This window comes from Molossus molossus, unplaced genomic scaffold (genome assembly GCF_014108415.1).
Source record: "Molossus molossus isolate mMolMol1 unplaced genomic scaffold, mMolMol1.p scaffold_m16_p_21, whole genome shotgun sequence".
In the NCBI taxonomy this organism is placed as follows: Eukaryota; Metazoa; Chordata; class Mammalia; order Chiroptera; family Molossidae; genus Molossus; species Molossus molossus.
The window spans coordinates 33,481,948-33,508,113 of NW_023425357.1; the positions used below are offsets into that span (position 1 = coordinate 33,481,948).

At 51.1% G+C, this 26,166-nt stretch overlaps 1 protein-coding gene across 1 annotated transcript in view; it reads right to left on the bottom strand.

Annotated features, from left to right (window-relative positions):
• Positions 1-26,166, bottom strand: part of ZFHX3 (zinc finger homeobox 3) — a 183,743-nt gene that overhangs the window by 81,412 nt on the left and 76,165 nt on the right. Inside the window, exon 4 of the mRNA XM_036273950.1 lies at positions 15,225-15,456. Within this exon, the coding sequence (XP_036129843.1) occupies positions 15,225-15,456 (232 nt within the window). The remainder of the gene's footprint in view (positions 1-15,224; positions 15,457-26,166) is intronic.

A 26,166-nucleotide genomic window follows, 5' to 3' on the forward strand; every position in this document is an offset into this window, starting at 1 on the left:
CCCCCCTCTTCTACTATCTTCATGGTCTCTACAGCTTTGAAAATATGGGACCAAGACCTCACACACAAACCAGACTGTCTGTGGTCATCCCGTCCAACCTGAGACAGACAGACTGCACAGGGGAGTCGCAGGGTCTCTCTTCCTCTCGTTGAGGGTTGCCTAACCTGTGGATAACAGCCTGTAGGGAATGACACAGGCCTGTGTTTGCTCATTTCCACTGTTCGTACAGCTCCAGCTAAGAGTGACCAGGAAAGCTGCCCCTCACTGGTGCGAGTAACTCCTATAACAGGATCACAAAAGTACAGGCTGTAGGCTGACCGGCACACTCTTCCACCTGGAACACAGCTAGCAGGGGACGGACGCCTAAAAACTTGGGGTAGCTAGCCTCTGGGGTCTTACTTGGAAGAAAGGCCTAGTTTGGTTGGAACCCAGCCCTTCAGGGAAGCCCCCAGCACTGCCAGGCACAGCCCAGAAGCTCAGGGAGGTCCCCAGACCTCAAGAGCACCTTGAGGGTGCACATGCCGGCCACACAGGAGCCAGGTCGCTGGCTCGCAAGCAGCTGGTCGAAGCCTCCGCAGTGCAGTGCCTACTGGTTCGAGGAACTGGAGCTGCCACTGGAAAAGCTGCTTCTGCATCGAGCACACGCCAATCCCCCATAAAAACCGTGGACAGAGCCCTATAAAGTCCTACTGCGGCCCAACACTTCCAGGCTGGTGTACGTCAGGGTTAAGTGAACTACCTGCTGAAGTCAGCTTTAACAAGCTGACAATGCTTTAATCCCACTGCTTGAAAAAATGGCTAAAGGGCGCAAGTCACATTCCCAGCCTTCGAGAGAACAGAAGAGTGAACACCGGTCCATCGTCCTCAGGTGAGGCAACATCCCGCCTGGTCTTGGAGCTGGGACTCGGAACGGTGGCGCCTTTGCGGAGTTTCACAGCCGCAAGGACAGGGAAGGGGCGCTGGGCCTGGGGGCAGGGGCTCCGTCCACACCCAGGTGACATGGGACACCTGAACTAACAGTGAGATACATTTATTTTACTGCCCTAAAAGGAAAATGAGCCAAAAACCTGATAATCTAGGATCCTACCTACTGTTTCACCATAATTTACTAGCTTTTCTATCCAAAACCTAAAGACTATTTTGATCCCAACTTGGCTGTTTCATAAAACACACACTTACAGCCTCAGAGGGTTTAGTCTAAGGCAAATCTTCAGACTATCTAGGCTCAAATAGCTCATTGTTAGGATACAGGGTAAAAGACTCTAACAGAAGTAAACTCTATTATTCTCCGTCAACTTAGGCTTCTTCAGCTGGAATGGCTGGGGTGCAGTCCCCTCGAGAACCGCCACAGACAAGTCAGCAGTTGGAGCTTCCTTGCCTTCAGTTTGACGACAGCCAGGGGCTCCCCGTGACCAGTGTCTGCTGGAGGTGGACAGGAAGCTTACGAGGTGTTGGCCACGTTTCGGTGTTGCCCTGGTCAGCTCTGTCCCCAGCCGTCCGACCACTTCCTCCCCATGCGGCGCCGCCCATTAGGGAGTTTTATTAGCCAAATGCTTGGGGGTTTGTGTATTTATATTACCTCCCCTTCTCTCCCTTCTGTTCTACAGGGCACAATGGAAAAAAAAAAAAGTTATGATAAACTTTAATAAAAACAAAATTAAAATGATTAAACCTTTCATATCCTTCAGAGATAATCTCTCTTCTGCTGGCTGGTCTATCTGGAAGAAAACAAATGCAAACCACAGCTCTCTGCTGCGCTTCAGTGTTTTCTCCCCTAAGGAAACCAACAGAAAAGACTGCCTGTGGCCAGATTTTTAAAATAAATTAAATCTGTCCTCACACACGGCAGCCAGGTGTGGCTGAAACATTCTTTCCAAATACCCAAGATATATGCCAACATCTTTCCCTCCAGGGGTCTTTTAACATAAGCGTGACAATCCTGAGGGGACAGGGACCCCGAAGGGGGAGAGAGTGGTGTCAAATAGTTCTTGGGGGGAAAATCACTATTTCCCAGTTAGCTCTGTAATACTGCTTGACAGAAGGGACCAAAAGCCCTGCGCCTACATACGATCTACTAAGACCCCCCCCAATCTACATTCCCACTACAGGAAAGCCCAGAGAAAACAGTGCAGTTCGCACAAATCTCCCTAGTCTTAAGTGTTCTGAGGAAGTCTTCAGATCCGCCCGGGGTCTGGGCACATGTCTACGGAGAATAAAATGGCTACAGAACTAGGTCAGACTTGTCTGTCAGAGGCTGGCTAGACAAGCAAGTCAGAGCTGGGTCATCAGGCTTTCCAGAGTGGGAGATGACCTCTGGACACGCAGCACCAGGGACACAAGGGAACAAGGGTGTTAGGGCACTGAGCGCTTTTGGGGTTACAATAGCAAGTAGTGAAGTGTGATTCTTGCCCTGGAACTACACATCATCATCTCAGAGACCAGAATGCTCCAGGGAATGTGGGTGCCCATCCCAAGGTACAGGGAAGGAAGATATGAAGGGGTCTATCTTTGCTTTCATCATCCTAACACACACCCCGACCAGAGCCAGCTCCTCATTTTTTTTTTCTTTATTGATTTTAGAGAGGGAGAGATAGAAACATCAATGAGAGAGAACATCCACTGGCCGCCTCCTGCATGCCCCCCACTGGGGATTTGGCCCACAACCTGGGCATGTGCCCTGACCGGGAATCGAACCAGCGACCTCTTGGTGTATGGGTTGACGCTCAACCACTGAGCCACACCAGCCAGGCCCAGCTCCTCATTCTTGAGTTGGGGTTTATGTTGTAGTACATACAACTCATTCTCAAGTCAAAAGGACAAAAGTCTCTCCTTTGCTTCACACTTAGGCGATGGGTCACAAGAAAAGGATTTTGTTTTTTGGGGAAAAAAAAAAGCTGCTGACCTCTGGGCTGAAGCAGAGGCTCCAGAGCACGCGGATCCCAGGGAGCAGCTTCTGGCTGTTCAGGGTCAGCCAGGCCCTTCTACTTGCAGTTGTTGCTGCTCCCAAGGCTCCTAGGGAGACTGCCCCCTGCAGACCCCCTCTCCTCCCTGCCTGGTGGGGGGTCCTTTACTCAGGGGTGATGGGGCGAGGGGGAGGGAGATAACTCTCATCTGAACCAAGGTGGATGTGAAAGTCACGTTTCCACAGTAACCTGAAGAGTGGAAGTCACACTGCCACCTCCCCTGCTCAGACCTTTTCCTTCCAAATGCCCCACACCCTGCTCAGACCGCATCTCCCAGCACCTGCTTCCTCTCCAGGCCTCTGCCCACCTTCCTGCCTCCAACCAGACAAGGGGGATGCACTTGCTGGACCCTCCGTCCGGATGCTCTCGCTGACCATCCTCCCTCTCAGCTGCAATGTCACCTCCCAGAGAGACTTTCTCAGAGCACCTCATATAAAGCAGCTCCCCCTTCTCTCCCTGCCCCACCTGGTTCTCTTTTTATAGCATCTTGCACACCTCACATTCTGTACTTGTTTATTTGGTATCCATCTCCCACTATGAGAGGGAAAAGTCCAGACTGTGTTTTCTCCCTGCTGGCAGATTCCCAGAGCCCAGAGTGGTGCCCGGCCACACCAGGACACATCCACGTTTGCAGGATCCAAGACGTCATCCCGGGCTCAGCTCAGCCACACCTCCCCAGCCACTGTGCTTCTCTCTGGGAAGTAGGAACGACAAATGCCGTCTTTTCCCTGCTCAGACCTTACCTCTTCCTCTTCATGTGCCAACAGCACTCGCCCATCCTCCTTGTAACTTCTCTCTCCTGCTTTTTCAAAGACCTGAATCCCAATGTTGATGTTGTTCTCATTTTTCACTGCCTACAGAGCCTCAGCTGTTTTGTTAATAATTCAAGACCCTCCCACCAGCTAACCCTATTGCAAATTCCCAGTTGTTACCATAAAAGTGCCTGGGTGGACACAAGTTTGTACGGTTGGTGGCCAGGCCACGTCCTCGTCACAAGTGCCTCACTGCATTCCAGGGCTGTGACAGGCCAGGGGAGACCCCTGCTCAAGCTGACCAGGTCAGGCCTGTCCTCTGCACTCTGCGCTTCTCAACGCTGCTGGAACTGAGTCACACACGGAAGCCACAGAAGGGCTCTGGATGGCCGGGAAAGCAGGCCAACAGTCCGTGCCCCCACCCCCGCCGAGACAGAGGCGCGCACTCCGATGCCTGCGCCGCAAATCACCGCCAACCTCTTCTCACCTCTCAGCCCTGCGGAGACCACTGCTCCGAGAACCCAGCAATGAGTCACCCCCTTTCGGGATAGGAAGCACCCTGCCCCAGGGCCAAACACTGCTTGTCCCCGGATGAGCTCATCAGCCCCAGCAAGGAGGCGAGAACAGTGGGGAGCACTGCCCTGCAGCCTGGGGCTCTGCACTGAGTCCCAGCTCTGCACAGCCTAGAGCAGCATGGCCTCGCGAACTTTCTGCAGGGACGGAGTGTCCTCCATCATCCTGGCCACAAACAGTCCGGAAGTGGGACCCCAGGAATCTGAGACCTCTCCGGCTGGCTGCAAGGGGTAGACACACGCTCACTTTCTGCTCTTGTGGAGCAGGAAGGCCCTTTGGAGGTCGGCCGTGCAGTCTGTGTCCCAGGCTCGCGTCTGGGAAAGATCAAGGCTTGGCGTGAGGGTGCACCTGCCCTGTGAGCATGCGTGAAGGACGGGTCCAAACGGAAAGTTATTAAAGGGGAAAACTTACGCACTAGGACCTTTAAAGGAAGGCATGCCTGGAGTATTCGACACAGTAAGGTAAACCAAGATATCCTTCAAGTACTTCCAAAATCCTTTGGAAGGAAGCCCAACCCATTTACGCCATATAGAGTTCTATACCATAGCGGGTCACCGACTGGGTCAAGGCCCTGGGGAGCATTTACCCCAAACAGAGATGAAAACAAACAAACAAACAAAACCAAGGCTGCCAAATACCGCCACAAAGCCAGCGAGTTCTGCTTGTCTCTGAAAGCACCAGTGGGCAGCAGAGAGGAGTCACTGTTTCTCTGAACCCCTCGCACATGAGCCGCACGCCGGACAGCCTCTGGGAGCGCCCTCGAGGGCGAGTGGTACTGCTGCTGCTAAGACTGCCGTGCCCGCCGGCGTGGCTCAGTGGTTGAGCATCGACCCATGCACCAAAAGGTCACCGGTTCGATTCCCAGTCAGGGCACATGCCTGCGGGCCTGATCCCCAGCGGGGGGCATGCAGGAAGCTATCAATCAATGTTCTCGCTCATCGATGTTTTTATCTCTCTCTCCTCCTCCCTTCTACTCTCTCTCTAAAATCAATAAAGAAAAAAATTAAAAGAAACTTAAAAAAAAAAAAAAAAAAAAAAGACTGTCAAGTTTCACATGCAAAAGAACACCCCTGTGTGGGCGGGCGGGCTGTTCCCTTGGGGTTGACCAGGAGGAGGTCTGAGGAGAGGCTGTGTCCGGAGAGGTGAGAGAAGACGGCACAACAGGCTCAGTGGGCACAGTGCTCTGACCCCTTCCCTGTCCGAACAGGTTTCCTGGAGCGCTTCTGGCTCCCAGGAGGGAGGAGGGCACTGACAATGCTGCCAGGGGACTGGGGGCGGGGCTTCACCCAGGGTCTCCCCCTTCACCTGTATCCAGCAGCACCTCCTAACATCCTTCCCAACCAAAGATCCACAGAAGAAACAAGAAATTGGCCTCAGGTGTCAGAAAGTCCATGTGATGGATTGCTGCGTATTCCCCAAATTCTTACACTGAAGTTCTAACCCCTAATACCTCAGACATGACCGTATTTGGAGACAGAGCCTTCGAAGCCTTGGCGAAGGGCAACGGAGGCCCTTGGGGCGGGCCCTAATCCGACCTGACTGGCGCCCTCACGAGAGGAGACTGCGCGCAGAGACGCCAGGGATGCGCACGCAGGGGCTGCCCGAGAACAGGCGAAGGCCGCCGTCTGCCAGGCAAGCGGAGTGTGTCTGGAGAAACCGAACCTGCCCACACTGGGATCTGAGCCTCCAGCCCCCAGACAGTGACAAGATAACCCTTTCTGTGTAAGCTGCCCGCCCGGTCTCCGGTGTTCTGTTAGGGCAGCCCTAGAAAATCAAGACAGTGCCGAAGGAAACAAATCTGTCCTAAGCACAAAATTTAAACCCATGAAAATGGTGAGAAAAAAGCACATGGATTCCCGCGCTGGCCAGTGTCGCCCAGTGGGTGGAGCGTCAGCCTGTGCCCCAAAGGGGCCAGTCAGGGGCACGTATCTCGGTTGCAGGTTCGTTCCCCAGCCCTGGTTGGGGCCCGTGCAGGAGGCAACCAATCGACCTCTCTCTCTCACATCGATGTTTTTTCCCCTCTCTCTCCCTCCCACTCTCTAAAAAAAAAAAAATCAATGGAAAAATATTCTTAGGTGAGGATTAACAAAGAAAGAGAGAGAGGGAGGGAGGGAGGGAGGGAGGCATACGGATTCTTTTATGACTTCAGAAGAAAATGACAATTTTGGGAAACATTTAGAGTTAAAAATGACAGGCTTATTCCCAGACAAATCATATACCATCCATTTTTTAATATCCTAATTAGAGCAGAGGTCAGGATCTTTTAAAAGCAATAAAGAGCTCCTTTTATTAACATATACACAAAAGGTTTCAAGATGGTCTTGAGATATAAAACTGTAACAAGCCCTTTAACATCGACTGGGTAAGAAACATCTTCACCAAGTCCTTTCGAACTCCCTCACAACCCTTAATGGGACAGGCTTAGGTAGCAAAACTGAAGTATCGGAAAACACTTGTTTCATCCTGAGAAAAGGAAGCAGAGAGAGAGATGGAGAGACAGCAGAGGGTACACCTTGTCTGGGCTGGCAGAGAGTGGGCTGTGGGTGGGCACCGTAGTCTTTAGAACGGAAGCCAGAGAACCTATGGACAACGAAGCCCAAACCCAGCCTGGCCGGCCAGAAATCTGAGGGCCGCCAGTGAGGAAGCCAGCCCTGTCCAGTAGAACTTCCTGAACTACTCTGTTAATCTGTACAGTCCACTGAGGCAACATGAGCCACGTCACTGTTAAGCACTTGAAATTTGGCTTGTATTACAGAGAAACTGGATTTTATATTTTTATTTGACTTTAATTACACTTAAATAGGCACATGTGGCTTGTGGCTATCAGTTGGGACCAGCAGGCAGGGACCCTGGAGAAGCTTCCTTGCTGCTCTCCCCAAGAACCAGGGGACCGTGGACCATGCTCACATCAACTTGCAAGGCCACAGATACCCACCGCTAGTCAGTGCTTGAAAAAAATCATGTGGGACTATAATTGTCATAATTGGGTCACAGTCGGAAGGGGGTTCCTTCACATCTGTGAGGCTGAGAAGAAGCCTTTGAGCTATTTCTGTAAGCAAAGAGATGCATGTCCTATTCTCCTCCCTGGCCCCCCACCAAGGTCAGAAACAAGTTCAATATAGGATGCAAGTACCTGAGAAATGGATTCTTTGCACATTCTTCAAGTCATTATTTCTCTTGAAAGGTACATTTGGGCAACAAAGGTAGTGTTAAGCGCAGAGGTGGGGAGGAGGGGTCTGCAGGATAGAGGCCAGGAGGTGATAGGCACTGCAACCCACTAATGTCGTCACCACCAGGCCCCTTCCCTCGGATGAAATCCAGCAAAACCCCCACTCACTGGCTAGTGAGCCATGTTCACTTGAGGGTCAAGCCTTTAATGTTCCAGTTCCCTGAAGACCCCTTTCAAAGGTGACTTGGCATAAAGTGTTCACTAAAACAACATTTGGGCCTGGCCGGTGTGGCTCAGTGGATTGCGCGTCGTCCCATGGACTGAGAGGTCCCGGTTCAATTCTGGGTCAGGGCACATGCCTGGGTTGCAGGCTCGATCCCCTGCGGAGGGCGTGCAGGAGGTAACCAATCAATATTTCTCTCTCATCGAGGTTTCTATCTCTCTCCCCCTCTCCCTTCCTCTCTATCTAAAAAAATCAATACAAACATATTTAAAATAACACTTGGTGTGACTTGACAGGCTATGTCTCTCTTGGGGATCCTTGTGTTTCTGGGCTCTCTGGCATGCTCACAGCCTTAAACAGGGGGCCCCCAACACTCACCCTCAAAACATACACACACACAATCTAATTCCAGTAACCACCAGCAAGTGCCTCTTCTGTTCTCTTATCTTTTCTTGCTGTGCCACTTGCTACCACCCTCCCTGGGAGGGAGTGGCCAGCACTGGGTGGCCGTGAGGGCACACCGCACTAGCTCCCAGGGGGACGGCACCGGAGACAACCTAAAGCTTCCACCAAGAAGAGGCTAACTGGCCTGGCAATACATCTATGTGGCCCACACAAAGAGCAATGTGTGCTCCAGTTTCATATACTGAAATAAAACAGAAAAACCCTGGTAGCTTTGGTCATCCCATTAAAATAAAGCAACTAGTGAATGGCAGAGCTAGAACAGGAAAGGTGGGTAAGTAAGAACCATTGCAACTCAGGCTACTGCAGCAGGTCTCGGGTAATTTCTAAAAGGTGCAATGCCTTGGTGCCGATGCTCATCTCTCCTCGAGAAGACAGAGGGGAAGTAGATTAGTTGTGGACTCAAGTGCCTTTGCCAAACGACCACCCTGGTGATGTCACTTCCTCTCTGGAGGGACCCCTCCAGCCCAGGAGCATGGGACACCAGGGGACGGGCACCCGGCACATGTCCACCTTCCAACAGACCAGTCATTAGCATATTCTGCAGAGAGCCGGCAGTCAAGTTTAATTGCCCTTAATTACCCAGTTCAAGAAGACTCCTCAATAATGGCTCTCAGATTTCTTGCCTGGTATCGGCGTCATTTCCCTGACTCTGACTTCATTATGTCCCTAACTTAGAAGCAATAGCCTCTCCAAGATGTCTTTCCATAACAGATGCTGAAGTTCCGGGGAAGGCTGGGCCCTCGCTACAAAGGTCTCTTGTATGAAGAGTCGGATGGATCCCTGGCTCCCACACAGGGCTGGTGCACGGGTGTGTGTGGGAGGGTGGCGGGTGGGAGGCGGGGGAGGGGGGGGGGTGGGTAGGACACACCAGTATATACTTAGAGGAAGGACTAAGACAAGGAATATGTAATCAGAAGCCATCGCAATTACAAATGCAAATGAACAGGCAATTGGCACTGACCTTTGTAGATTGTTAGAGGACTAATTAAGGCAAATCAGGAACTCTATTCCAACAGAAAAACAAGACAGTGTACACCCCAAGAACCACTCCTGTCCTCTCATGTAGATGCAAAATGCAAGAGAATCAGACAGTAATCAAACCATGTCTGCCCTGCACTGAGGAACAGAAAACCAGCTCCATGAACAAAAGACAGCCAAGGTCTACTCCTTGGTATGTCGTTGGCGATTCTGTTGACATCTCGATCTATAAGGTTTGCCAATATCGGAGCTCTTGCCGTGTGCCTGACAGCCTATTAGATTCCATAGACATAAATAGATCCCATCCATGAAACAGCCAGCTATGCCAATTATAGACTTTGCTTAGAATGGTTATTTTAAAAGCTTAAAGAATACTTTAAAAAAGTAGAAACAAACTCTGTGTTATTCTGTAAACTCCGTTTTCATTTAACAATATATTCTCTTTCATTCGCTATATAACGTCTCTTTTTAGTCTCGCATCGTAAAGCATCTTTCTAAAATGCACACTGGTGTTTACAATCCCTGTCCAAACAGCCCTTCATTGCGGAATGTATTTGTAATAGATAAAGTCGTATTTTCTTCATTCCTCCCTAAGTGCTTAAAATTTCAGTCACCCCAATTCGTTCTGGTGCGCTTTTCCATTTAACTTCTCCAGTTAGAAATACATTATCCCCATGCCTTCCCCAAGCCCGCCAACAAGATGAACAGTAAAAAGAAAAACAAAAACAAAAACAAAGGGAACATAGCTGTTTGGTTTTATAAAAACAATGCTTCAAAATTACAGAACCGGCCATAACATATTTTAATGCTATGAGAAAAATTACACTGAAATTGCTTATAATTTAGCTATTTACCAAAAGAGAGAGAGTGAGATGTAAATCCATATTTAGAGGGCAGCCTTAAGCCAATTTGGAAAAATAAAAACAAAATCAAATGAGAAAGTTAAAAAGGTACATTTTCTTATACTCTGAAGTCATATGAGTTATCAGAACTCCCTGAAACTTGGTTCAAAAAAGTGGTCCATGGAAGCAGAGCCAGTGAGCATTCAGCACAGGTTGGCACCGAAACCACAGCATCACCTGGAGAGCTGCCTCTGCCTCTCTGACCCTAGGAATTCACTGCCTGGAGCGCCAGAGACGTGTCAGAGGGAGGTCGTCTTCGGCTGCACGCAAAACCGTCTCCTGAACGCTGAAGGAGCGTGCCTCTGGCCACGGCGCCATCCCCCAAGGCCTCGAAGGCTGGAGCTGGGGTGTCACCAGTGTCTACACCAAGAGCTGAGAGGCGACATCAGCTCTGTCTCTCAACTTGAAACGTCTTATACACAGTCAGCGCACAATAAAGAATTGTTAAATTACATCTGTACGAAGTTTTGAAATCAATGTCTACATGCAAGAAAAAGTAGTTAAGGCCAGGGTGAGAGAGAAAACAGGAGGAGGAACGGGGAGACAGGCCAAGGACAAACACACAAAGGCCTCTTGTCTTCTCCAGGCCCGGGGCCCTGATAGAATGAAATTAACTCCAGCTTCACCCTGGAGCCAGAAATGCCTTTTTAATAAGCACACAGGGAAGCTAATCCTACACATGACCCACCTATGAGAACGTTCCATCTTTCAAGAGCGTCTGGTCAACTAAGGGGAAGTAAACAGCAGATGCCAGTCACTGAGAGACCAGCCAGGGTTGGCCCACAACAGGCTTTCCCTAGCTCTCACTGGGGTACGGACGAAGTGAAAAGACCAACTCCCAACACAATCAGGAGACCACATGTAGAAAATACATGCAAAATAATAGTCAAACGTCAGGATACAAAAAACAACAGCACTGGAGGGGGGAACTTCATCTGGTTAGGTTACTTTCTGTTCTCTGAGACATGTATGTCCAAGTTATTTGTAAAATGGGATGGCCCACCGCGTGTGTGTGTGTGTGTGTGTGTGTGTGTAGCATAACACAAATCCATCACTCGAGGTAAAGACAATACCATCCGGGGCTCGGCCTGCCCAGTAATGCGAGGGTGAAGCTTGCCCACAAGCAGGACCACGTAGGGGCGGGTGGTCTAATTATCAGCACATCACCAGCTTAGCCCTCTGGTGCAGGGCAGGACCGAGCTGTGGTATGTCTGGCTATGAGGCCTCTCAAGGGGCTACGTGGCCTGTGGCAGGTATAAATCTGGCCACGACCACTTCTGCAGGGTGGAGGAGACTGCTACAGTTTCTCCTCCAAGTTCACATGTTATGCCGATGGACAGGCTAGACGGTGAACCTGCCTGGCGGGAAAACATGTTGGCTTATGTTAACAAGTAAAAGGTGAAGAGATGACATTTTTGTCATCACAGGAAGAACCTTCCTAAAGTTCACTCAAGGAAGTTGTACAGAAGGTGACAGAAGACCGGGGTACAAGGTCCTGAGCTCAGAGAAGGAAAGAACGTTCTTCCCAATGGCTTCTGTGTAGAACTTTCTGGTATGTGAACAACAGGAAATAAAGAAGAAAGAACACTATCATTTAATTACATGGCATCAGAACACCAGGATCGAAAACTGTAGACAGCACAAGCTTTAATGCACACGCAGCTTGGAGGCAGAGCAGGCAGGCTCCCAAGGTGCTCACTCCCCTCGACGTCCTCACGCTGCGGGAGTACTGTTCTAACTGAAGACTGAGGTTCTGATCCTTACGAGCGAGAGGAGAAAACTGGGGATATTTTATCAAGTCTGTGTTGACAACATTTGAAGTTGACGACCTTCGTGTCTTAATTCCACCATGTCCACAACAGCCTTTTTCTTGAAGGCTTCCCCCCCCCCAAAATTTTTTTTTAAATTGAATTGTAGGGAGAGGAAGAGAGAGAGAGAGAGAGAGAGAGAGAGAGAGAGAGAGAGAGAGAAAGAAATACCGACATGGATCGGCTGCCTCCCACATGGCCCTCTACTGGGAACAGGCTGGGCCCAACTGGGAATGGAACCGGCAGCCTCAGGAGCCTGGACGACGCCCAACCCACTGAGCCACAGGGACACTGGCTAGGGCGCTACACACATTCTCTCAAGAAGTTTTTAAGAGCTCAGTGCTCAGGGTGGTGGTGGAGGAGAGGATCTGTTTTAAGGTGGGTTCTCTGAAAGGGGTTCTCGAACAGCACCAAGTTACCGTTAATGTCGACATGAATGTAACTAATAACGTGCCCCCTTTGTCGTTAGTCAAGAAGATACATTGAGCCTGAGTGTACTGGGAGGGAGGGGGTGCAGGGTGGGGAGGAGGCGGGGAGCGAGTGAAAACATGACTTCAGGCCAAAGACAATGCAAAAGGATTTTGCAATACAGAGGAAGTCTATCATCTAGACCGAAGTTGCTCATACACTTCAGGGGGGAAACAACCCTAATCCGATTACAGGAGAGAAACCCAGAAGGCACCGGTGCAGGGACGCAGCCCTAGCGCGGACCGCACGGAGTGTTACGTTATAAGACCGGGGACTGCTTGTTCCAGCCCACAGACCCGGGTGAAATGGCAGCCGCACACTATTTAGTCTGGGGCACCTCATTAATAAAAAGGGAATTCTGAGCAGTGAAAGAAAGAACTGGGGCGGGGGGGGGATCGGCTTTTAACAGAAGATTAAAACAATGACGTAGGCAGAGCTGGCAAACACACACACACAACACACAAAACATTAAGGAAACCACCCCAACCCTGAAATAAACAGGCCTGCGTGTACGGTGGAGGAAGGAGGGTCCTATCAACTCACTGGACAGTGGAACAGTGGGGAGGGGCAGGAATGCATAGAGGCCAAAGGCACCTGTGGGGAGCGGGGACCCCACAGCCAGATGGCACAATGGTCTCCATCTCCACCGTCCCCAGCTCCTGGGAGCACCCACGCACAGAGGGGTGGGGTCAGACACGAAGCAGACCCCACAGGTTAAGACATCTGGACTTTAACCAGAAGAGGCATTTCACAAACATGGGAGGGGGCAGTCTTGCAGTGACCTGGAGACAACAAGTGTCCTGGTGCCCAAGAGCACTTTCCTGAAAAGCTGTTCCCACTGACTCAGGTGACGGGTCCTTCCACTGTGATGTGAGGCCGGAGCCACTCCAGCAGGAGCAGGGGAACACGGCGCAGGTGCAGCCTGTCACACTGGAAACCCAGCTTCCCTGTGTGGCGAGGGAGCGCGGGGCGCGGGGTGCGGGGTGCCGGGAGCAGCAGTGGGAGGGGTCTCAGGCTCGGGGTGCCTCCAGGAAAGGAGGCTCACGGCCCAGCTGATACAGCAGAGCTTTCAGAGACCAGGCAGTGTCTCCTCTGGAGGAGGTGAGCCATGAATTAATCATAGGTACCTGGGAAACCAGGGAAAACAAAAAGTTGTACAAGAAGGTAAATGAAATTATAAAACTCTACACGGCTCAGCTGTGATTAATATTTATAGAGTTAGAATAATGAAAACACTGAATATTAATAAAACCCCAAATTATTATTTAATCATACTGGAAGATGGAGGGAGGAGAGGAGGGAGCGTGCGGGGGCTGGGGAGCGTCGGGGAGTGTGCGTGAGTGTGCATGGAGCCTGGGTGTCTGTGTGTGGTGTCTGAGGCGTCTGCGGATGGGGAGTGTGAGTGGGTACAAGTGTGTGGCTTCACAGAATGGCATGCTAGTGAAATCACTCTCTTCCAAAGTAGAAAGGCAAGAGACGTCTTAAACCTAAAAAAAAAAAAAATCAAAAGTAGTACCAGAAGCATGTTAATAAATATGGAAGTAAGTAACAAAAGAAACAACTAACACTTGAATGTCGCTGCTTTGGGGAATGAGCCAAGGGAGTCTCATGCCATTTTTTTAATAAAGTTTACATAATTTTTGCCTGGAAAAGCTGTAAACATGAAACCTGACAAGATCAGGGTCAGAGACCCCAGGCGGCCGCGATGGCTCAGCGGCAGGGAGGGAGCTGCGGGCGGTGGAGGAGGAGGACCCCCGGTCGCCAGGCCCTGAGCAGTGAGCCACCAGGGCAAGGAGCCTGGAGCAGGCAGCGGTGAGCTCTGTCTACGAGGGGACCGGGGAGAACTCCGGGACACGCTGAGGGGCCAGGTGGCAATGCCAGGAGATCAAGGCGCCAAGAGGCGGCGCCGAGGCCAGGGCTGGATGCTCAGCGACGCCGGCACGTGGGCAGCCGAAGGACGGCCAAGGGGAACGGAAGGATGAGGAAGAAACACCCAGTGCCCAGGGAAGGGAGGGAGCTGGGAGAAGGCTGAGCGACCACCGAAAGAAAAGCATAAGGCCCAGCAGGCAGCCACTGGGCTGGGTGGACCCCAGGTCGGAGGGGACCTCTGAAGGGTGCTGTGGTCACAGAGGAAGAGGCTAAGGCAGCACGAGGCACAGCTGGAGATGACCAATGCAGACTGTCCTCTGAGGACTCCACTGAAGACAGAGAGCAGGACGCAGGACCAAGGAAGGGCTTCTGTTTTACTGTTTTCCAAGAGGCAAGCGACTGTCCTGTGCTTCCAAATGAAGAGAAAGGGGCCAGAAGGCTGAAAAATGGGAGAGGAGGGATGCTGCGGAGTGAGGTCGCTGCGGAAACGAGTCACACAGAGGAGGACAGGAGGCACGGGAAGGGGACTGCGGACCAGGCGACAGGACCGGAGGCGGAAGCGGGCCAGTCCCCCTGGAAGGTCTTGACTCTGTGAAGCCACAGGCAGCAGAGTCACAGAACTGGGGTCGCGTTCAAACACAATGGCAGCGTTTGTAACAAGTGCTTGTTTTGATCCTGTCTGAAGTTATTTCTTACAGACCAGACTTGAGGCCAAAACTGCCCATTCTTAATACCAAACAAGACATAACGTAGTGCTTTCTTCCAGTCAATCTGAAGCAATACAGGAGTCTACCGCATGCACCAGAGGAGTCTGGGACGGGAGCAGAACATCCGTGGGCCGGCTCACCGGGCAGCAGCTTGTGACACCCTAAGAAAAGTGGTGCCATGTTCCTTTTTAAAAAGCGACAGTCGACGCATGTTCCCTCCAGAACACAGGGCCACCTGGGAGGTCAGCCGTGGACTCTGGCCAGCTGCACCGACCGAAGCCCTCAGGAGGCCTCACACAGGTCAGTTTCCAGGCCCACCGGCCTCCCAGGCCCATGGGAGCACTCACCTGGGTCAGTGGAGGGGCACCTGCGGATGGTGAAGATCTGCCCCAGGTCCTCGTCCTCCTCCGGAAGGCCCTTCTGCAGCCGCTGCAGCTTGCGCAGGCTCTCGCTGCGCTGGTGCTTCATGGAGCGCACGTGCTGGATGAGGTTGAGCTTGGCCTTGGTAGAGTAGTTGCACAGGACGCAGTGGTAGTAGCAGCTCTCGCCCTCCACACCGCTCTCGTGCTGCTGCAGGTGCTGTGAGGGCAAAGAAGAGGGTCACACCCTGGGTAAGCCACTCAAAGCCCAGAGCCACCAGAGCCGCCGCCGTCCTGGCTGCAGCCCGATAAGAATCCCTAGAGGGTTTGTTTTGTGCCCCCCCCATGTCCCCTCCAGCAGCTCTCTGAGGACAAGCAGCAAGCTAATTCTCACTCCAGTGTCCCTCAAGCGGCCCCTCCCTGATGGCTTTTTTTTTTTTTTTTTTTTAATTTTTTTCCTTTATTGACTTTAGAGAGAGAAGAAGTGAGAGGGAGAGAAAGACAGAAACATCAATGAGCGAGAACATCGATTGGCCGCCTCCTACATGCCCCCCACTGGGGGTCGGGCTCACAACCTGGGCATGTGTCCTGACTGGGAATCAAACCAGTGACCTCTTGGTGCCTGGGTCAATGCTCAACCACTGAGCCACACCGCCTGGACCCTGATGGTTGTACACAGGGCAGAAAACGCGGATGGACTGGGCCTTTCCCACAGTACTGGTTTTCCTGGCACAGTCATGAGAGGTTCCCCTTCCACCCCCAAAGCTCAGGGGTCAGCGAGCCACAGCCTTCAGGCCAAATCCAACCTGCTGGCTATTTTTATAAACAAAGTTTTAACAGAACACAGCCACGTACATGACACGAACTGTCTATAGCTGCTTTCAAAACACCACAGTTGAATATTTGCAACAAAGAACGTATGTCCTGCAAAGCCTAAAATATAACTACCTCGCTCTTTACGGAAACAGTTAACCAAACCTTGCTTTAGTGATACTCTATATGGTCACCCAGCCTGTACAGAATCCCACCACATTCAGTAACACAGAGCCAAGGAAGATGGCTCCGCCTGGAACTACAGTCTACTAGGAGAACCCCAAATTAAGTTTGCCCCTGGATTAAAAAAGAAATGACAGAAAAATAAATGTCTCCCAACTAGTTCCCTGTCAACACCTGAAGGTCATCTGGCTTAGTGCACAGATGGTCAAAATTACACTGTGCGGTGTCTGCGCAGAGAGCACTCGGATTCCGGAGCACGACGCCCACGCGCTGGCAGGAAGCAGACACACACGGGACGAAGTCACGGGAGCACGCGCCGCAGAGGCCATGGAAACGGGCAGCAGACCCCAGCCTTCTGTGCCTCAGAGAAACAGAGAGGTTCCAAGGACAAAATTCACAACCCATTCACGCCACTGCGAGAATATGAACAAAACTGTGAACCCCTCTGCCAACAGCTGGAATGGACGTGCTCGCTCCTAGCGTGCAGAATGACCCACGGTAGGGGAGGGGTCTTTCTGTTGGGTGCACCTGGAGTAGGGGAAACAATTCCAAAAAGCATAAGTGACTGACCCAAGGCAACCCAGCCGGTTCGTGGAAAAGAGAGAACTAGAGCCTGGTTCTCAGTGTCCTTTCGCAGGAGGAAATTCAGACAGTGTTAGTGTTTATGTTCATGTTGTCACCTGTCCTTCCCTCTCTCCGGGCCCACAGCCCTGCCCTCGGTGCCGGAGCCAGGTCCAAGCCGCCACACCGGAGCGCACGGCAGGTGCCTCGGCCGTGCTGAGCTCGGCCCCCTGTTCTGGCCGCGCCCTCCCGTTCGCTGCCCGCGCCCGGACCACTGCTCCTGGCGCAGACTGTGATGAAGACCCCGGGAAAGCAGGGCACTCAGAACGCCCTGCGCTGGGCCCAGCACTGACCTGCCCCAGTGGCCCTCCCGGCACTTCCTATCAAATGACAGGGCTCTGCGGCTCATCGCACAGGTGCACGGCCAACCTCCACGGAAACGTGTGGAAATTCCAGAAGCAGGTTTGCACCTTAGTGAAGAGGAAACATCAATGCACCAAGTATGTGTTGTAGAAAAGTCAAGTGGGGAGGGGAGGGAGGCCGAGGCCCTCAATCATGTAAACTGGCTGACCTAGTCCACAGGTAGGAATAGGACGGGCTCTGTAGGTACCAACAGAGGAAATCCCCTTCCCCACAAAATGGTGATTTAGCAGGTTGGGTGCAGAGCCTCAGACTTTCTAGCATCTCCACCAGTGATGGCTGATCTAGGGTCATTTCACAACCAGAAGGAGTTGAAAGAACTAGTGAGCTCAATGTCCACTGTTAAATTACAACAACTTAAAATAAAAAGCTACTTTTCTTGAAATAAATTTAAATTGCTTTATCTTTCTATGGTTCATCTTCCATTTGCCTCCTCGGAGACAGGACTCCTCGAAGAGGATTTCAGGAGGAGGCTCCACACCGATGTGTCTGGAGGCTACAACCCTTCTCCCAGGAGGAGGGCCTGGCGGACTGGATGTGAAGACACAGAGGAGCGTGGGACTGAGGGGCAGGACACTTGTACGGGAGCCAGGACTGCCGTCCCAGGTCACTAAGAATTACATTTATTAAAGCTTCAACAAAAACGGACTGAATGAAAGATAACTGGGGAATCTGCCATGGACGCCAAAGCAGCACGCTCTCCCGAGGGGCTGTGGTGGCATCACACTATGCAACTAGAGCAGCGTCACTCGCGCCTGACCCCCAGTTCCCACCACCTTCCCATGCAAGGAGTTCCTCGCAACGAGGCATGAATCGTGAACATAAAACTTTAAGATGAGTGTGAGGATTCTTTTCCAAATGGGTGGGGTCTCCAACCTCAAGAGCCAGAAGAGGATGCCATGGCCAAAAAGAACTGGATGGAAATTGAGAGGTCAAATGCCTTTTGTTCTGAAATTCATGGCCCCCTGGGTGACAGCGCTCTATAATCCTAGTTGAAATAAGTGTCATACTGGGGACTCTGCTTTAAACATGACTGATAGGAAGATGTTCCTAAACCACTCCACGCTCCAGCTCGTGGTGGTGAGCGGCACGCTCTCGTGCCATCAGGGATTCTTTGTTCCGCCACTTGAGAGCCACTGGGAAGGGAAATGGGCACACACCACAAATGGTGGAGAAAACAAGGAAGAAGGTAGGTGGCCGTGACCTCTCGCACTGACCCCAGCCTGGGACACATGAAGGGTCCTCTCTTAGAGACCTATACAAAAGCTTCGTTCAAAATCCCAAGCTTGTGTTTGCACGGCAAGGTCATTCTCCAAGACACACACCTGCGCACAGACGAACGCAGAAAAGACTTCCTCAGTTGCTCCGAAACGCCTGCTAATGAAGGTGACATCCCGACCCAAACGTCCACTCACAACCTGACTCTCCTGATGTCTACTTGCATGCGACAGTGCCAGTCCTCACCAAATCTTGTCAGTTCTCACTTGGTATTTCTCAGCCCGTCCAACCTGCCGAACATGGACCCAAAGCTGCCAGCAGGGTCCTGACCTCTGTGACCTTCTCCACACCATCTGGTCATTCCCCAGGCCATGAAGGGGGTCAACGCCCTGGTGCTGTTGGCCCGATGCCCTCTCCCCCAGCCAGCACTGGCCCCGACCCCTGGAATTCCGCCTTTGGAACCGGCCTACAAGCAGGAGGAGGGTGGGAATGGGACTGGAGAGGCCGCGAGGACCCTACCAGGGCAGGCCAGTCAGCCAAGGGCACACGCTCCCTGCAGAAGAGAGTAGATGTTTTCACTTGGAGAAGGAGGGAGAATAATTTGTTCCTGACCCAACTAATTAGAATACCCTCAATTGGGATCACAATGAATTTAATTAAATTCACTGTAATATATGAAGAATCCACCAAGGCCCCGATCCCAGCGGAGCATCAATAACGGGACTGCCTGCTTCCAGGGCTCCGTTCTCCTGGCCAGGCGGGAAGTGCCCCTCCCACGCAACCCTCAACTCCCCAGTCCTCGTGCCCGCGACCACAGAGCCCTCCCGTCCTCGGGGGGGGGCCTGGATTTTGTTTAGCTTTTTCCATTTTTCTTTACCCTGTGTTCAGGATCCTATCTGCTCACCTCTATCGGGTTGGGTGTATAATTTGAAAAGAAAACAAATGACAACTCAGCTGCGGTGAGTGTGCTGTAAGGTGCGTGTGGTACTTTGGACCCAAAGAAAGTGGATGCTGAACCCACTGGGCAGGATTCTAAGTGTCCACAACACATTGAACACTATGCGCGCACGCACACACACACACACGATATGCCCCACACTAGGGGTTTAACACCTGCAGATGATTAAAGCAGTGGCAGGGGTGACTTGGAGGACATGTCAGGGATATGGGGGGAGGCATCCCTCTGGCTGGATTACCAGTGTGAGAATCTGCCAGCTGGACCAGTGAAAATCACTGACTCACTCAAGAAAAGCTGGCATCAAATTAAAAATGGAACTGCCTATGACTCAGTGATTCCACATCTGGGAATATATCCTAAGAAACCCGAAACACTAATTCAAAAGAGTATATGCGCCCCTCTGTTCACTATAGCATTATTTACAGCAGCCACGACTTGGAAGCAGCCCACGTGCCCATCAGTAGATAAGTGGATAAAAAAGCTGTGGTACATTTACACAATGAAATACTACTTGGCCATGAAAAAGAAGGAAATCTTACCCTTTTCAACAACAGGGATGAACCTGGAAAGCATGATGCTAAGTGAAATGAGCCAGTCAGAGAAAGACATGTACTATATGATTTTACTCATCTATGGAATTTAATGAACAAACTGAACTACCAAGCAAAATAGGAACAGACTCATAGAGAAGAGACTGGCAGTTGTCAGAGGGGAAGAGAAGAGGGACTAGGTGGAAAATGTGAAGGGATTAAGCAAAGAAAAAAAAAACTGACCAACACAGACAACAGCAGGGTGATTACCAGAGGGAAGGAGGTAGAAGAGGGTGAAGGGGGGATACGTGGTGATGGAAGGAGACTTGACTTGGGGTGGTGAATATACAACACAACATACAGATGCTGTGTTATAGAACTGTATGCCTGAAACCTGTACAATTCTGTTAACTAATGCTACCTCAGTAAATTCAATAAAAATAAAAGTTGGCATCCACCCATAAACTAGTATGAGGAAGCCCGGCCAACTAGTAAATCTAGAAAGGTCGATCAACCTGGCCAAAGGAAAGTGGGAGCTGAGGTCCACCCAAACTCATGCAGTCCCACCAGCCCCTCCCCACAACCTTCAATCAGCCACAGGGTTCCCCTGACTTCCCTGTCTCACTGGCTGGTTTAAAAAGTGCCTGCCAAACGCTGGGTGACGTGTACAGTCCTTTCCTCTGGAAGAAGCGTCTACACTTGGCAGTAGGATTTACTTTCTCAAAGCTCAAAGCTCAATGACCAATAAAAATAGGAAGGAAATAAGTATCCAGTCTGACTCATAAATGGAAGCAGGAAAAGAGCCCAATAATCTCCACCTTCTCCAAGTTACCACCAGGCAGCAGAGCAGACTGTCCTCATCACCAGCCTCGGAGTGTGACTTACAGTCGGTGGTCAGCACCTTGCACTGGAAATGACCAGAGGCCTTTTCCTGCACCTCTGATCTTGCTGGAGCTACTTATTTTTGAAAATGCTGGGGCCATCTTGGTTTAGCTGGATGGGGACACTCCTGTGCCCGACATGGAAACATCTGACGTCTCACATCTTCCCTTCTGGGTCTGCTTCAGGAGCAGAGCTCAGAAAAGAAGCACACTCTCTGCAATAATAGGCGCCTCTGATAACGAGCCTGGCACGTAAAGCCGAGAACAAAAAGCAAATTAATAATTAAAAAAGAAAGGGGAGAAAAAATAGCCGGCCACGTTACTTTGTGGGACTCCACACCCCATTAATATGTTATCCGCATTCACCCTGGCCAATGCCTGAAAGTCAGAGACGAAAAGAGGGCTCTTGTTAGAAAATAATTCATCGTGAAAATCAAAAAAACGTGTTCCTGTTACTTGTTTCCCAGGAAAACTAACCAACTTCTGTCAGAGAACATTGATTTCTATAAATCTGGAGGGGCCCCAGCTCCCTCCTCCTCCCCAACAATAGGAAACTTCTAACATCTGGTTCTTCATGCATGGAATGTAAAATATTGATCAGGGTTTGTCAAAGCCTCCTCTTTAAAGCAGAAATAGACAAAGTACATTTTCACACACACACACACACACACACACACACACACACACACACACACAGGATTCACAAAGGAAACTTCTTGGGGAATAACACCTGTTTATGGAAACACACGGACACCCACGCCTCACCACCTTCTCTGTGCACACCACGTGACTCGATTCCCAGAACAAATGGAATGGTGAAGCTCTCTGATGCGGTGAAGCTGCTCCCAGGCATCTCTCCGAGCAGATGGGCTACCCCTGGGACGCCAGACATCTCTTTCAGAGCAGAGAGGACCCCACCCCACCCCCACCCAGGGGCGTCCGGATCGGTTCCCTGGAGACACCTGCCAGGGCTCTGCCTCCCACCTCAGCCGTGGCAGGTGGAGGGCCTCTCAGCCATACACAGAAGGCCCTGGAGAGGCCACTGTTGTCTGGTGCCTCTGGAGGGAAAACCCCAACCCACAGCATGCCAAGGACTCCAGCTTCCCCCTTCAGGGTGAGGAATACAAAAATCTCACTGACACTTTTAGAGAGAAGGAATGGGAAGATGAGGGTCCAGAGCAAGCTGGCTGAGCCCCCACATCAAAGATGAAATAAGGAAGAAGTGGTGAGTGTTGACCATCGTTCCCACGTACAGCATTTATGGCCAAGGAAGCACCTTCTCCCACTTAATCTTCCCATCACAACCCCACAAGGCAAGCAGCTGTCCTTGGAGGAACCCCAAGCTCAGAGAGGCTGTGTGACTCCCTGAAGGTCTCACGGAGCATGGAAGAGACAGGACTGGAACCTGGGGCTTGGTACCAAGTCCACAGTTCAGGCTATGCTGTACTGACCACAGCTGTACTGGGCCCTCCCTAGGTCCAGCTGTTCACCTTGAATGGCTAAAAAAAGGAATTGTTTCAGGTGTAACCCAACCAAGCAAGGGGGTGGTGAATTTTTTAATCAGCGGTTGCATTACAGACTTTTTAATCAGAGGTAGTGTTACAGTTCCAAAGTTAATGTCATGGTTCTTAGGAAGGCTTCCGGAAGGTCATCCTAAATATATATGTATTTTCTGTTTAATGCTGGCTTTTCACCCACTCATGCCCTCATCCTCTGCACATGCTAATTTAGTCCTACTTCCCTGTGGGAGCCCTGCAGATGCCAAGAGAGAAGCCCCGACCACGATTTACAAGAGAAAGTGGAAGGAAATAAAAGTGCTCCCTGAGATCAGTCCATTTGCGTTGCTCTGACCTATTTTCTGGTTTCTAGGCCAGGCTGCTGACGCCCGGATCAGGCCTGATTGCTCGCTCCCGGTATCGAAGCTTCGAGACTGCCCAGCCCTGCATCTCCTCCCTCCTACGAATGACACGTCCTGGTTCCAGGTCTCGATGTGAGTGTTCCCTTGAGAGAAGAGTGAGTTCTAGAAGAAACAGTAACAGTATACACCTGTAACTATCTACAGGTTGTGTCTGCCTTGGCTTCGAATCTTTTCCGGAAAACTCCAAATATGGACTCTTGTGGGATGTGGATGCCTTCACATAATGGGTTTCAGTCCCCTCTGCTGGGTACACTCCAGAAGGGAGCGGAAGTCCATAGGTAGGTAGGGGTCCTCCCTAGCGTGAGGTCACGAGCAAAACGACGGTTCGTTCCCATGATGGTAAAACAAGCATCTACACGTGGGGCTCAGAAGCTGAGGGAAGTCTGTGGGTGCAGAAAACAACAAAGTGGTCCCACAATGCTAGCATCAACCTGACTGCCCTCCAGAAAGGACCTGAGCTCCTGGACCTGAGAGCCCCCCTTCGCCGCACAGCGCCCTGACACGCCCTCCTCATTCACTAAGACGCACGTCTCCCCTGGCACTGCTTCAGCCCCCGGATGGAAGCCCCGTACGAAATAAAGGCCGAGTGAGTGTGCGACTCCAGCTTGTCCTCATTTGGCTCCATGTCAAACTGCTGCCGACAAGGGTGGTTTAGGTGCGCTCTGGATTCAGACAGCTGGTGGAAATCCTTCCCTCTGGCTCTCACTCACTGGGCCACCAGGGCACGTTATGCAGCCTGCTGGGCCTCAGTTTCCTCATCTGCAATACTGGACAATAACAGGACCTTCTTACAGCACCACTGGGAAGATTCAATGAGATCGTTCTTATAAAGCGCTCATTACGGTGCCAGATGCCTTTATAATAAACACGCCGATTAGTACTATCACTACTTTTCAAATTAGTTAAGCTCCAGGATTAGAGAGAGAAAGGAACATCTACTAAACGTAACCACTTCCTTCCTTATAACCATTGTCCACCCCACCCCACAGCCCCAAAGAGGAATTCCTGGTTGACAGTAAAGAAACTGATCTATAGAAATGACGACACGGGAAGGATACCAGGCACGCACTGGGCTGACTTCCTCCATGTAAGGGCGATTAGATTTTATTTTAACTCCCTTGCCTAAGGCCACACCAAGGTGCAGGCAGAGTCTGGATCCACACCACAAGCCCATGTCCCTCCCCCAAAACCATATCTGTTCACTCTTTGCCCATCAGGGCACCAATATAATGAAAATCTCGGCCCGCGTTCTTTATCCTGTCTGCCAACATCCTGGGTGAGGACCAGAAAAGGAAGGACAACTCAGCTGAAATGGGGGGCAGACACCACCCTACTCCCCAAATCCATACTGAAGGACATGCTTTTTTGTCTCTCTAATCCCGACAGTCAGCGCAGCAGAAAAACACTGCCTGCTGGTCAAACAGGTGCGTGATTTCACCTGAAGGTGGAGATGTTTATACTTGCCTGGTTTCCTCGGAGGCAATTTTTAAAACCACATGAGAAAACATATGTGAAAATCCTTCGGAAGATGTGAAGGATTGCCCAAATACTTGGCACAGTCATCGTCTTCTCTACCTTGCGCCCAGATTTTGCCTCCTCACTTCTGACTAGCAGGTGCAACGCCACGGGCTTGCTGAAGGGGGCAGACGGCGTCCCAGCTCGGTGGTTCCCTAACTTGGGCACGCACCAGAAGCACGTGGGGGTTCGTTATGCCACAGATGTCGGGCCCACCCCAAGGGTTTCTGATCCACCTGGGCTGGCGGTGGGGCCTGACGATGTGCATTTCTAACAATCTCCCAGGTGCCACGAATGCTGCTGGTCTGGGGCCACACCCTGAGAACTCCTGCTCTGGTTTGGACAGTGACTCCAGGGAACAGAGATCCAACCCAGAACACATGGAGATACTCCCCAATAAGAAGGAATACTTCCAGAGCCTAAAATCTGGGCACCCACGTTTTCACAGAAAGTATTTCAGATTCAATAATAAACTGCACTAGATCAACCATGTGATGCCTGCATACAAGAATTCACCTGTTAATGGGAGTCGCATGGAAGCAGCTGCCTGCTACTGGTGTGCACCGGCTACTTCATAAAGTCAGCGCTGGCTCCATGCACCTTCCTCTCCCCTCTCACACCGAGTCTAACACTTCCTAGGGCTGTCACCGAACGCGGGACTCTCGATGCGGGGCAGGAGGCAGCCTGCTGAGCGCACCTGTTCAGACGTCTTGCTGGACCGGGGCCCGTGGAAGAATGTAAATCAAGTATGAGAAAAATAAAATGGTCTTTAAAATTCCTCCCACGCTCTTAACTTTCTGGTGGCTGCTGCTGAGAGCACGAATTTGGTGCTCGAACCCAGAGGCTCTTCTCGAGCTCCCATGATCTGCTGACAAATACCCTCATCACCTTCATTCTGAGGGAGACACAGGCAGCCGGTGCGAGACGCACAGGAGCGGTGAGCACACAGGGCTGACTCCTTCCTGAGAAGAGGTGCTTAACTCTGATTTCATGTTCCCTTAAAAAGGAAAGGCAAAAGTGACAAGGCAAGAGAGGAAAATTCCCTCTAAACAAATGCCTTGGACAGCGCTCATTCCGGCTGCTGAGACACTTTACCGTTTCTCCTTAAACTCCATGGATTTTGTTGAAGGTTGAAGGAGATAGTTATACCTGTGGGAGTGGGACAAGGGACCAAGACCGTGAACAGATAGAAATGCCTCTTCGAGGACGTGAAGCTGAGTCTGAGCCGGGCCAGGAGACGGCTGGCTGGCTGTGGAGTGGGCCACGTGGCCACCGGGGGTGCAGTTTTGCGAACGATGACATGGCTAGTTTCTGCCCTGCTTTTGGGCTCCCCCGTAAATAACCTAGACAAACACCCTGTGTGGTGCGTTTTGCTCTCCTTCCCCCCCTTTTTAAGTCTCATTAAAAGCCGATATTGTTCAGCCTCAAGATGGAGAGCTCAGCATGGATTTTACTGAACGTTAAATCAACCAGCAAGCGTAGCCAGCAAACTCTGTGGCACTTTAACTTTAAATAATGCAATAATTATTGAATTTCCTTTTTATAACTGAAGTGCTGGAATGTAAACAATGGGGCTGTAATTGCAGGAAGGGGGGATCAATAGAGGCAATCGTTTTCAGCCATGTTAATTGTAAATACAATTGCTCCAAGATGTCAGCCTTGTTCTTCTTGCTCCCAGAATCATCCTAACGGATGACAGAGTCCAACTTTCCCATTACAGCTGTTCGTTCCTTTAAGAGGTTCTCAATCAGATCTGATCAATCTGTCAAGGTAATGCATGGAGTAAGTAAGACTCTTCCAAACACAGGCTCCCAATCAATAGCCCGGACCAGCTTAATGAGGTGGGGCTAAGGCCCAAAGGGAGGGAACAGCCCCCAGCTTGCGCCTCGGTCTGGCAGGCTGGCTTCCTCGAATGGCCCTGATAAACAGATCA